Source organism: Colossoma macropomum, unplaced genomic scaffold, assembly GCF_904425465.1.
Source record: "Colossoma macropomum unplaced genomic scaffold, Colossoma_macropomum, whole genome shotgun sequence".
Classification (NCBI taxonomy): domain Eukaryota; kingdom Metazoa; phylum Chordata; class Actinopteri; order Characiformes; family Serrasalmidae; genus Colossoma; species Colossoma macropomum.
In genome coordinates this window covers 67,818-81,301 of record NW_023495007.1, presented here as the reverse complement: position 1 = coordinate 81,301, position 13,484 = coordinate 67,818, and the positions used below count along the sequence as shown (strand labels likewise).

Genomic DNA, 13,484 nt, shown 5'->3' with positions numbered 1-13,484 from the left:
TTAGAAAGTATTTTCAAGCAAATATAATTTCTAACATCTGTCTTAAACATCTCAAAAAGGGCTCTCTCTCTCTCTCTCTCTCTCTCTCTCTTTTTCTCTTTCTCACTGTCTATCAAAGTCAGTTCTTTTTTCAATTCTCAAAAACTCAAATTATCAACATTTTGTGGGATTGTAAGGTTTTAAAATTCATTTACACATTTTAAATACATCTCCAGGGCGTGGACACATCTCAAACTCACTGACTTATTTATGCCTTGGTAAAGACAACAAAGCAACAAAGAAATTGCAATAAACAACAGCCATTTGAAGACATTCAATTATTGAAAGAATACATTAAATTAATGTGTTAGATAATTATGAAGAGGAGGTGGCAACATGTCTTATTAATAATCAAGGTTAGTGATAGTATTGATGCACACATAAAAACCTCCGCTTTCCCTAAACTGCATGAAGCACAGCATGAACAGGCAGAGTAAAACTCAGACTCTCCATTTCAGCTGGGAGGCATTTTCAGACCTGCCTTGGTTTGTGCAAACCTGTCGAACTTTTTCTGTAGTTGAGTTTTGACGTGCGAAACTCCACGCACAAAATAGCTGAACCATGCTAGATCATGAGGGAATTCAGCACCAGAGCACGTTTTTTTCCTCTGCACATTTTTACTGTACTGTCTGCACAATCTGCTGCTTTAACATTTAAATTTTTACAAACGCTCAGACACGTGAGTGTTTATTGATCAGAAGTTTTGCAGGGATGCAAATCCTGGTTCCTGCACTATGAGCTGCTGTAAATAACGAAAGACAAGCAATAAAATAATGATATGCGTTTGATTATAGATTGTGGAGCAAATTTTTGGCCAAGCATCAGCAACCATCAGCGGTTTCAATCAGTGGCCTAATTGCATTGTGTCACTCAGCACTCAGCCAGCTTTTGCCCCACCACTTTTGGAGGTGTGGTGCCACCCCTGGCCCTGGAATCTTCACTATGGTTAGAATGGCCTACATTTTTGTCCAGTATCTCTCTTAAAAGCATGGTAGCGCATTTTGCATGCAGTGGGAAAAGGGAAGGAAGAGAAGCAGTGACAATTGTGCATTATTTGGCTTTGGATGCTTCCATCCGGAGGCTCCATAAGAAGGTCACATCACAGGAGGGCACAGTGCAGAGACTGGTAGAGTGGCGAATCATCTTCCTTTGTATAAGTGTGTGTGCATATATTCAAAAAACCATGTCAATCTACAGACAGGCCATTGGTTGTTCATGATGAAATGCTCAGGCCTCTTGCTCACTAAATCTAAAAGAAGGATAATTGATGACTACTTTTGGTCTGTGAATGGCTTGATTTGATGCTGAGCTGAATTGTTCGTGTCTGTTAAGTGCTTTGCTAGAAATGCCAGTTAGTGGAGTTAGTGGACATTTGTGGATCAAAAGAAGTATTCTAACTTTCCAAATTCAGTAAGTGTGTTGTTCAACCTTGAAAACAAGACAGAAAGATATCTCTACCAGCTCAAGGTGTGTATGCATATATGCCTTTCCCTGTGCTGTGTGGCAGATTTTTGGCACAATACTAGTCTCAAGTCTAGTGACTCAAGTCTAGAGACTAGTGATCAGTCAAAGTAAGTATAAGCCCTTTGCACATTTCCAGCTTGCCACTTCCATAGGCTTCTGAAGCACATAATTACGTTTCCAGTCTTGGCAAAACCACAGTATGTGGGGCTATATAGAAAATTTGCTTGCAATTGTGATTTAAAAGATATTTTAAAAGATAATGAATAAAGCTGTAGTTGAATGATGTGTCAAGCTGGCATGTAATTAACTGGGAAGAAAAAATATTGTGTCATGTAATGCTTCAACTGTTAGGTTTAGCTTTATCCCATCTGAAAGCATTCCTTCCATTCCTGCTCATCAGACACAAAAAAGGCGGAACCCAAATGATAAGAAGAGTCATTTTGTCCTTTCAACAAAAATCAAACCACCTTGGGAGCCACAACATTTAATGTCCAGTATGTCTCTGTATGTGATAACGTCCTACTATAGGCTAAACAATATAAAGGAAAACGCAGATTTACTTCACTGTGCTTTAAGCTTTAGCTATAGCTGCTTTCCTCCCATTTTCGCCAGAAAACTTTACCTCTAAAGTAGATCAGTTTCTTGTAAAATGTCTCTCAAAGTTCGACTGTTTTACAAGGCTGAAGTCGCTTCTTAAATCGCTCCAGCTTCTTGTTCGAATTTTCCCGTTCCACCTTAAATTCTGACTGAGGCGCCGAATGTAAATGCGGCACCATTTAAGGTGGAACATCTTCACAACTTTTTAGTGTTTGACAGTCTCTCGTTGCAGATTTAGCTTGCAAGTAAACTAACTGCGCCGCTTATAAATGCGAATAATGCATTGCTGCTCAGACCTGCAGTCTGAGAACGCCAGTTCTCAGTTGTTGAGAAACATCGCTTTTGTTGCACATGTCCTGAAAATATTTTACTGACACAGGAAGCTTATGCTGTTGTAACTGTCAAGTGGAAGTGATGCAGTGGACGGGCTAAACTCCAAAACTCCATGTCCTGCAGTTTTTTTAGTGTTTTTACCCTAATACATCAATAGTACGCATAATCTTTATTTTTTGTTGTCACATTCTCTTAACCAGCGAAAAGGTTCAACATAAAAGTAAATGTGAAGTAGATAGTGTCTGGTGTCCTTTATTTATGGGAAGAACACTCTCTAACGTATTTTCTGGCCGAAGTAAAAAATAACAACAGAAAAGCTCTGTTATGCCACAACTGAATTTACTTAACACACAACTGGATAATAAAGTATGTTTGTGGATATTTTAGTTGGTTTTGTATAATGTATTTGCCTCATACTAGTCAAAAACAGATCAAACAGATCACAGTTTTGCTTTGACTGCAAAGATGCAATACTTTTGAGAGTCAGTCATTTGTATACAGTGTACTAATACAGTGTTTCAACTATATATATTTTGCAGCGGCAGCCTGGAGTAGAGGGGGGGATTGCCTGCCACTGCTGCTGAAAATAATCCTAGAGGAAACACTGTGATGTGCAGCCATATTGCATATATTCATATTCACAGCTTGCTGCATGTTGAATAAGAGTTGGAGTAATTGAGCTATAAATAAAGACCAGAGGTGTGAACACTTTAGCAGATTTGAATGTTGTGACAATTTCTGCTGAGGTAAATCAGGTGAGGCAAAGGTCCATGTACAGCTGGGCGATATGGCCAAAAATGTTATCACGATAAACAAAATTCATATCAGTTGATATCGGTACATATCGCGATAAATGTCAAATTATTATTTCTTTCAAGTTTGAAGGCTGATTTTTGCTCCTGTGTGGTTAATTGCTGTTTAAATCTATACTGTATGGTCAGAATATGACAACACTTGCCAAACAGTGAAACAATTCACAAATCTGTCATGGGGTGGTGGGAGAAAGTTTCTGGTGAGCTATTTTTACTAGCTGGAAAAGCATGGCCGCAATTTTTGTAATATTCATAATTTAAGAAGGAAAACAGATTATTTTACAAGGTTACAAGTTTTAAACTGTTTAGTTTCTCAACAACGTCAGCTTAGTACGAACAGCAAACATTAGCTGGCATCTTTCTTTCACTTTTGTTGCTTGGGAATGCACTAATATTAAAATATGACTGAGCGTTGTAACAGTGAGGAGCAGACGTGATTTAACAATGCTAAAGCTTGTTAGGATGTTAGGAATGAGGTGAGTTCACTTTAGGACAGTACAGTTACGCCACTTATCTCGTCACTTAGTCACAGCAGAACAGATTGCCAATCGCTCCACTCAGACAGGCAATACATAACTCCATGTTTCAGATGTTGGCGATGTTATGTTATATGTTTTACTTGTCGCCCCCTCCCTCTCTAATCTAGTCGAAAAACTCAGAAGTGCGCCCTCTCCTGGCGACAGCAGAGTAGTGTTGCTTTCCTTGCAGTAGAAAACGCCACCAGGGCTGTCGCTAAACGTAGAACTGTGAGAATGGTCTATTATATCAAACATTTATGGAACATTTCTTATAGTTCTATCGAGGAAAGTTATATCGCGATACTTATCGTTATCGTTTTAACGCCTAGCCCCAGGTCCATTCAGGAAATTTTCCAGGTGGCCCCTTGAGTGCCTTTTTTGCTTCTTCATTTAAGGCAAATGTCTCGGCTTACAGCTCTTCTCTCTCTCCTCTCTCTCTCTCTCTCTCTCTCTCTCTCTCCCGATCTCTCCCTCTCTCTCTCTCTTTCTCTCTCTCTCTTTCTCACTCTCAGTTCCAGATTTTGGTGTTGACAGGCTCACCACAAATGCAAGCCAGGAGCTTCAAGGACTGGTTGCACCTAAGGTGTCAGGCCTAGAACGTAGCCAGGAGAAGAATCAGGAGAGCTACCTAGCCGCCCCTTCTTCTGTGGGGCCTTCTGCCCAGCCCAAGCCACATCACCCTCAACACCTCCAACCAAGTCCAGCCAGCCAAGCCCTTTTCTTACCTTTACGCACACCTGTCAGCCCTGTCCAGACTCAGCTCTCACAACCAGAGCGTCAGCATAGGCGGTCAACTCTCTCTGCTAACCTGCCTTTTGCATCTGGGCACCAGCTCTCACAGGCTGCTCCTACCCGGCCCCAGCACCTGTCTGAGACTCCTACTCACCATCGACTTCCCCCGACTCCAGGATTATACCACTGTCCAACCTCGCCTGTGTTACCCACTCAACAGAACCACAGTCAGCCAGTGCAGCATCGGCCGGCCTTGGGGTGTCACCCACATCCACTTTCTGCCTACAGCAGCAGTGTTACCTTCAGCAGCCTGAGGTGAATATGTAAAATGAATGTGAACTAACTGGAGTGAATGTTATCAAGAAGGCATTGGTTAAATAAATATGGGTGATGCTGTTTATGGCCCCTATACTGCACTCTGCAGTCTGAATCGGAAATTAAATTAAATTGTAAAACTCTGCATTGCATTCATGTGTGTTTGTATTTTAGTTTGCTTGATGGTCATGTAGGAAGCACCTCTGCTATATGTTAAGAGGATTTGATTTGTTCCTTGTTCCTTAGTGTGGCTAGCAACAGCATGCAGGCATGATTGTCCCTGATTGGCTTTTCCATGTGGTTCATGTATAAAGCTAACATAGAAGGAGTGTGTGTTTTCTGTCTTCCTCTTTGGTACTAAACAGTCAGTTAAATGCTGTTCAACTAGTACACCTAAATTGATGAAATGTTTTACCTTAGAGTTTTAATTTGGAAGATACTTCATCAGTGAAGCAATTGTCAGTTTATCTTGTTTGTTGATGTCCAGCAGCAGCAAGAACTGAGTTGACTGCAAAAACCTACCCCCCCGCCCCACAACCTCTGCACTTACCCCTGCTCTTACTCTCACTCACTCTCTGTGATTGAATGCTCTCTGAGATTTCCGCTGAACATCTAGTTTCAGCAGCCTTAATCTCTTTCTCTCTAATCAATTTCAGTTCAGAGTAGGGCTAAAAATGATTTTAATGCACGCTGGGTTTCCATAAATAGCATTTTCTTTGGTCAAAAGTTGACTCTCAGTGACATAATCAAGAGTCAAAACAGTTCAGTTTCAAACTAAATGAGGCAGAGCAATAGATGTTACTGTGTCAAGCCCAGACCGGGGTGGGATTTAAAAAAAAACAATACATTCTAAAAGGCTCACAGACAAACACACACACACACACACACACACACACAGAGAGAGACAAGTTGTAAACAACCTAGCTACTAACGTCTGGACAATAGCAGCTTCCTGCAGTCCAACCAAACATGTTTGAGCCAGAACACAGAGATAAAAAAATTCACCTGGCACAGGAGAGCATTAAGAGTTGTAGCAGCCAACCATGGGACAGTGCCTGTTGTTCGGTGCCTGCGTCAGTGGAATTTGTTATAGCAAATTTACTTGAGCAAAATTTACACTGTCTTTTTTCAGCTCTTTTTTTTGGGTTTAACAAATAGTCATCTACAGAAAAAATACTTACCCATGAAATGCAAACTGTTGCTATAGCATCCAATGCACACATCATAGTCGGACATGATTAATAACATAGAATGTGTGTTTTGCTGCTGATAAATTTAGTCAGCTAAGATGGAACAGTTATAAGAAAATCAATCCACGCTAATTTGCTCACCTTAGACTTAAGCTACTGACAACTACTTGTGTGTCCTCCCGTTTTTCAACATTTGGAATAATGTTGCTTTCCACTATTCTCACATTGTTAGAGTACAGATAAAACCAACGCAGGGACACGGGAAGGTGTTTTAAGTTGGGGGTGCCGAAATTTTAAGCAGAATATATGTCATGTGAATGTTGACATCAAGCAAAATGATTTGCATTAGAGTCAATTGCATTTACATTTAAGTTTTTTAATAATTTACATCAAAAGGAACTTATCATGACAAGCCATAACATAGCGAGAGATGACAATATACACATTTAACTGACATTATACCACTGAAGCCCACCCTGATTTCTCTGCTCTCTGTCTTTCTGGACAAACAAGTGAACAAAACAGTTGAGTGACGTCCAATCAGATTGTTGATGTGTGGCACGGTAACCATTTGTGTCACGCCTGTAGCCACGCATTCGCATGCTCTCCAAATGGGAAATATGACGTTATTGGAAATATGGGAAATATGATGTTATTTTTTCAAGCAGTGTTTCAGATGCTGCTGGATGGATCTTTCACATTCCTTGAACTCTGACGAAATGACAGTTTCTTTCACTTTAGGCCCTGGTGAACGACCAGTTAACTGAACTTTAAATATCTGAATGTCTGTTTTGTTATATCTTCTGAATATTTTAGGTTTGAACAGCCTGCAGACACTGTAAAGGTTAATTTGATTTAGTAAATAATTGCAGGCTTGCTTTCCCCTGCTTTCACTTATAACTTTTGCACTCCAGCACAACACAAATGGTCAGCACTGTTTCAGTGAAAGTTTTAGTTATCAAGGACTGCAAAACAAACTTTACGGTACGTGTGTCTTAGAGTGTGCGCCACAGAGGTAAACATGTCCTTTGGAGCGTTGAGGTGTTACCTGGGAGTGTCTTAAGTGGCTGCCTGTCCCAGTGCATTGTGGGAGTTGTTGTTTTTTTAAAAAAAGCGCGTGAAGATCTCAGCTGGAAAAAATATTCGAAATTCTTAAGCTGTCGAGGAGAAATTTGAACCATTTTTGTGTGATTTGTTTTCAGGGAGCATAAATATTTGAATTGTGTAAGTCAGAACAGTGGTGAGTCATCCCTTTAAAGCAGTGGTACAGTGTTCTGGTTAAGGCTGCACAATATGGACAAAATACCATATTGTAGATATATTGCTACATATGGAAGTTACAATATACTGTGGCATCCACCACAGGCTCTGCACTGTGTGAGTATATATTGATGAACTCTCAATGTTATGCAACTGCATTATTTTTAAAGAAAATTAATCTGTGTTTGTTGCCTCAGGTCTTGATTTATTAAATACGTCCAGAGAACATCTGATTATCACACTCACAATACAGACTCATTTGCATATTGCAGCATTAGCCATATCAGGGTTGCCAATGTTGCCATAATGATTAACAAACAATATATTGCACTGGCTTAGTACAGAGTGCTGTACTGGTTTGACGGTTGGGTTACAAATTATGAGAATATTAATATCAGAATAATAAAACAAGTAGTCACACATTATAGAGTTTTTAAAACTGTGATGTAGTTAAATCATTGAGTTTGTTAATCTTGTTAATCTTCTTTATCAAGCCCTATCAGCAGCAAGTGCTAACTTACTGTCTCTGTCTTTCGCAGTAGTACCAGGAGCAGTACTCCAGGGAAGCCACAGGGTCACCCTTCTGCTCCTCATCTCTCACAGCACCAAGCTGTTCCCTCTGGGCCATCATCATCCTTCCCCCTGCCCCTGTCATCCAACCCCAGTGCACCCCACTCCTTCCCCCGTACCCTGCAGCCCTCAACACATTCTCATCACCCCAATATGTTTGCCCCGCCTGCCACTTTGCCTCCTCCGCCTCCACTGACCTCAAACACTCTGCCAGTTCCTGGACACCCAGCTGGGAGTGCTTACTCAGGTATTATAACTCCTATCATCCACATTTCTGTACTAAGTGTTTGGCTTTATGTATCAAGAAAATAGGTACAACCTTATCTGTCTGTATTAAATGTTGGACTCTATATATATATATATATATATAAAACAAAAGGCTCACTTGTTGCACTCCTCTGTCTTTCCCCTTTTATATTTGTTTCCCACCCTGTCTTCTTTAAGAGCAAGACCTCCTCCGGCAAGAACTGAACACACGTTTCCTGGCCTCTCAAAGTGCAGACCGTGGGGCATCACTGGGTCCTCCACCCTATCTACGCACTGAATTCCACCAACACCAGCACCAGCATCAACACCAGCACACACATCAACATACACACCAACACACCTTTACACCTTTCCCCCACGCCATCATGCCCACGCCTGCACCACCCATGGTGCGTACCCCAGCTCAAAATGTGAGGATAAGCAGAACACAACGCTAAAAAGAAAGGGGGGGAGAAGACAGTGTCAGTTCCTTTAAAATTCAGGAGATCTAGAATGTTTTTATTTGGAAAAAAAAGGATTATAACAAAAGAATCAGTGTGATGTATTGTAATCCTTTGAGTCAGGTGGTCTCTGATGTTGGGAGAGGGATAGTAGAGAACACGATCATGGGAGGGTATGATTACATAAAAATTTGACATTATTGTTTAAAAAAAGAAAATGTAACATTCTCAGTGTAATTATGCACATGCATTAATAAATGCCACTGTTTAAATTGTTAACCCTTTACTTACTGACATATGTACTCATTATTAGTTTGTTAATGATCATCTAAATAAACAACATTAAATATTAAGCATTTACTTGCATACAAATCATTCATAACTCTTATGAATAACTACTTTGTAATTATCCACATTCATTATCCACATTGTTTTAAATGATTAAGAATTTAATGATTTTGCTGTGCTGTGATGCATAAACCTTTGCTTAATGCTTAGTTACTTGTTGAAATAGTTATGAATTGGACCAAGCTGCAACTGGTATATATCGAAAAATCGATTCTTGGATGCATTGCGATGCGGACGTGAACGATTCTGAATCGATTCACAAATGTCAAAAATCTGTTTTCTACATTTTAATTTATAACGTAATGTTGACGGAATGCAAAAGGCGGAACTTGGAAGTGCGGAGGTGCAGCACCCGGACAGTCTGTGTCGTGCACATAACAAAAACACTACTGGATGAGCGAGAAATCCGACCGGCACCCTCTGCATTAAAAGCTAGGTTAGGTCAGGAGTCGACAACCCAAATGTTAAGAGCCATTTTAAATTCTGCCTGAGGCGCCGAATGTAAATACGGCACCATTTAAGGTGGAATGGGACAATTCGAAAGAGAAGCTGACTTTATCTTCGCAACTTTTTAGTGTTTGACAGTCTCTCGTTGCAGAATTAACGTACCAGGAAACCAAGTGCGGCGCTTATTAAGTCCATTCATCTCCAAATGTTCGTCTTAAATATGTCTCTTAGCCTTTTTGTTAGCAACTAGCTAGCTAAGTGAGACTGTCTGTATTGCTATGTGACCTGCAGTCTGCACGTCAGTTCTCAGTCGTTGAGACCCAGGGCTTTCACGCTATGTTGCACACGTCCCGTCTCAAAGATATTTTACTGACACAGCGATCCCCACTCCTTACAACGAGACCAAAACCGAAGTTATAAAATCACTAAAGAAAACGGGTAGAATAGCTGTAACATGATGCATGGACATCCTTTACCACAGGATCTTATTTCACAGTAACTGCTCATTTTATCACAGATGAGTGGCAGCCTGCGTCTCATGAGCAGTGAATGAGAGCCTTCCAGTTTACTTGCCACATCACTTCCATTTGATTTATTAATAAAATACATTGGAATTAAATTCCAGTGCAGCCCTCTGAATCGTAATCGAAACGAATCGTGAGGTGCCTAGAGATTCCCACCTCTAATATATATATGTGTGTGTGTGTGTATATATATATATATATATATATGTAAAACATTGTAACATGTAAGCGACATTGAAATACCATCATAATTATCCCACCCAACTCCACATGTGCTAATCTGTTTACAAATTAAAAATAAAAAGGCTAGTTGCAGTCTTTTAAAGCACTGCAAATGCTTTTCAAAAGTGCATATTTAAGTGTCATGAGTAGTGTTATGCTGTATATTTATAAATAGAGTATAAAGTTCACTTACATCTTTATAATAAAGATGCAATTCATTATTATTAATGTTCTTAAAAAGTATATGTTAAGTGTTTAATAATGATTAACTGAGCAATTAGTAAGACAGTAAATAACTACTTAACAAATTAACACCCTATAAGATAATGATTAAATTGCTGTGTTAAGCACAGTGTTAAACACACCAAATGCAACATAAATAAACGGTACGAAAATTCAGGCTCTTTCACTGAACTCTGACCTCTGTATGAGTTGTTTTTTGAGATGCTGTTCCACACATGACAAAGCACAGAACAAACACAAAAAATAACATATTTAAAGCATTTAAAACACTGAGTCATATTGCTCTGTGGTTTGTCAGTCTCCTTCAAAGATGACCCGAAGAGTCTTAAAACAGGTGAAAACAACTTTCAGGGGCTGCCAGTCTAATGACATCAATTAAGTGCCCAGTAGCATTAGTTTACACGTGGCAATATTCAAATTTCAACTCTTTAACAAACTCATAATTCAGAGGACCCAGTGATATTTAAAAGAAAAATTGTTGTATGGACATACAACAAAACATGTCAGCTTTGAAACATTTTTGATTACCGCAGGATGTGACAAGCCAGACATTATGCTATTCCCCAATGCCAAACAGCAGAGGATTGCTAACTCCCCTTTTATTAGAGAATCTCTGGCAGAGTTTAACTGTATGCGATGGGGCCATAACCTATAGGAACTGAGCAGAGTGGCACATGCTTTATCTCCACCACTGTGAAAAGTATTATTTGGTTCCTATATATTTATACCTATAAGAGATGGAGAAATACTTCACATTTTCGTGTCGCTTATTCATGTTGCATTTTGGTGTGTAACAGTCTTTAAAGCCTTTAAAGTCTGTTACTGTAAAGTGCTAAAAAGTGCTAAAATGCACTATTGCAAAAGCACACCTTGCCACAGTGAGACTTCTAATTGCTGCAAAACTGTCCTGTGCTTTTCTCAGTTTTTGCCTCATGCCCTCTGTGCAGTTAGTTCATAGTTGGCAGGAGTGTGTGCCAGCAATTTGTTAGACTCTAGCCAAGCCTTAATGGCAGTTTATTCACTTTGAGCTTAATGACATCATTTGGGTTAAGGAGGCTTTAACGGAGGGCTGTGGATTGGCAGGCATTTGGGATAATTAGTGTGCACAGACACATGCAGCCCTGCAGCTAGTGCTTAACTCACACTGAGCACACTCTAGACCAGTCCTCTGTGTTAGCTAAAGAGAGTATAAAAAGAGTATAAAAATGGTTTTAGAGCCAGTATGTTTATAAATGATGGAAGAAATATCTCTAGTAACTGATTAAACCACTCAAACCACTTTTGACAAGCAGCTTTTTTGGCTGTTTTCAGTATTGCTGGGTATCCTCCCTTGACCACTCTAAATAATAAACCTTAATGAGATTGGCATTGGCCACCTGACTGTAATTCACTAATATGGCAGATAAAATAACAGGGTTTTGCGCAAAGTACTACAACCTTAGCAAATGTAAAAGAATTTATGTACAGTAAGAGGAGAATTTATGTACAATAGACTAAATTTTTTTAACCACAGTGTTTGCCAGATGTACTTTCTTGGGTGCATGTTAAACCTGCTTGACAATCTCTGGAATGATTGTCAGGATTGTGTTGTATGCATTGAAAGACTCCCTGTTTCCCTTCTTGTAATAGCCCAATCTCTCTTTTTCTCTCCAGTTTGACAAATATCCTACAAAAGTCGACCCCTTCTACAGGCACAGTGTGAGTGACTATGTGCTAGCACTTTGTGAGCTTTGCATCATTGTCATTGTAGTTTTCCCCTCTTTTACCGCACATCATTTCCTCTTGCTTGGTATTGTGTTTGTGTTTGTATTAATAATAGTTTTTATTATTCTGTTTAGTCTCAGTCTGTTTCAGCTTCAGTTATTTTTTGTTTAAAACTATTTCAAGATTGCTACTTTTGTAAGTATTCTGTAAACAGTACATCATGAAAATAAACATGTTTGTAACTTAGGTAACCTAAGCCGGAAAATTGGGATCTCAAATTATACTGTATCATACATTAGATTAAACCCACGTGTAATGACTAAAAATGCACTCATCTGTTCAGTAATCAGCTGACATTTTTTCATGTCTCTCCTCTTTTCTCAGCTATTCCACTCCTATCCCCCAGCTGTGCCTGGGATTCCACCTGTTATACCACCCACAGGGCCGTTTGGATCACTGCAGGGAGCATTTCAGCCCAAGGTAAGTAGCCACACAGAACAGGAATACTGAATATATGTCATGCCATTAAAAATACTTTATTTATTTTGCTAACAACTGATAACAACTGTAGATAGAAACAGTTGAGATAACTTAATGCTAGAAATGCCATATCAGTCCTATCCTTTATTTCTGTGCTTGTATATGTGTGTGTTTGTGTGTGTTTTCCAGACTACAAATCCGCTAGATGTGGCAGCTAGGCCTGGAGCAGTCCCACACACACTTCTTCAAAAAGACCCTAGAGTATGGCTTCGTTCTGTCATTGACACATTCACACACACATTGAAAATACAGAACATTAGGCTGTCCTTATTTCTACCTAAAAATTGCTACAGAGAATTGGCAGCACAATACAGAAGAGTACATAAAATGCAGTTAGGATTTTTCCCTAACTGCATTTTTAGCATAAATAGATTTGAATTTATTTGACTTCAGTTATTTTAGTTTTATTTTCTTTGATTGACGATGGATATCATTGTGTGGACTGGCAACATGAACTGTCATTTGTCTTTTGTGCAGACTAGGGGTGTAAAGATACATCTGAAGGTGTTGATTGAAGTGCATTAATTTAGCTTTAGGCTAATTTATAATGAATTACTGTAATATCTATTTAAGTATACAGTTTCTTTGGCCAAAATAAAACCCTCCAGATACTTTAAAACCTAAAAAAGGGGCTCCAGAGTAGCACAGCTGTTTAAGCCTTCACCTTATCGTCGTGAGATAACGATAATGCATAACCCTAAATGTTCTGTTGCTTTTTTACAGCAAAAGTAATAAAGCAAAGAAGCTCTGAGTATTGTATTAAATGTGCTTTAACATTGGCAGTTTCTTCTGCCGAAAAAGTAGTATCCTTTTAAGTTACGGATAGAGCCATAAAACTGTTGAAATATCAGGTTCAGCTCAGCTTTTTCAACACTTCAGTACTTGCCAGATTATCCTGAATGTTAGTTTGTTCCAGCCA

At 39.3% G+C, this 13,484-nt stretch overlaps 1 protein-coding gene across 7 annotated transcripts in view; it reads left to right on the top strand.

Moving 5' to 3' along the window:
* Positions 1-13,484, top strand: part of auts2a (activator of transcription and developmental regulator AUTS2 a) — a 501,485-nt gene that overhangs the window by 456,594 nt on the left and 31,407 nt on the right. For 6 of the 7 annotated variants that reach the window (XM_036560983.1, XM_036560986.1, XM_036560984.1 and 3 more), the window contains 6 exons: positions 4,276-4,810; positions 7,800-8,077; positions 8,275-8,507; positions 11,975-12,019; positions 12,410-12,505; positions 12,695-12,766. In XM_036560983.1, the coding sequence (XP_036416876.1) occupies positions 4,276-4,810; positions 7,800-8,077; positions 8,275-8,507; positions 11,975-12,019; positions 12,410-12,505; positions 12,695-12,766 (1,259 nt within the window). The remainder of the gene's footprint in view (positions 1-4,275; positions 4,811-7,799; positions 8,078-8,274; positions 8,508-11,974; positions 12,020-12,409; positions 12,506-12,694; positions 12,767-13,484) is intronic. The other variant, XM_036560985.1, reaches the window with a different exon arrangement.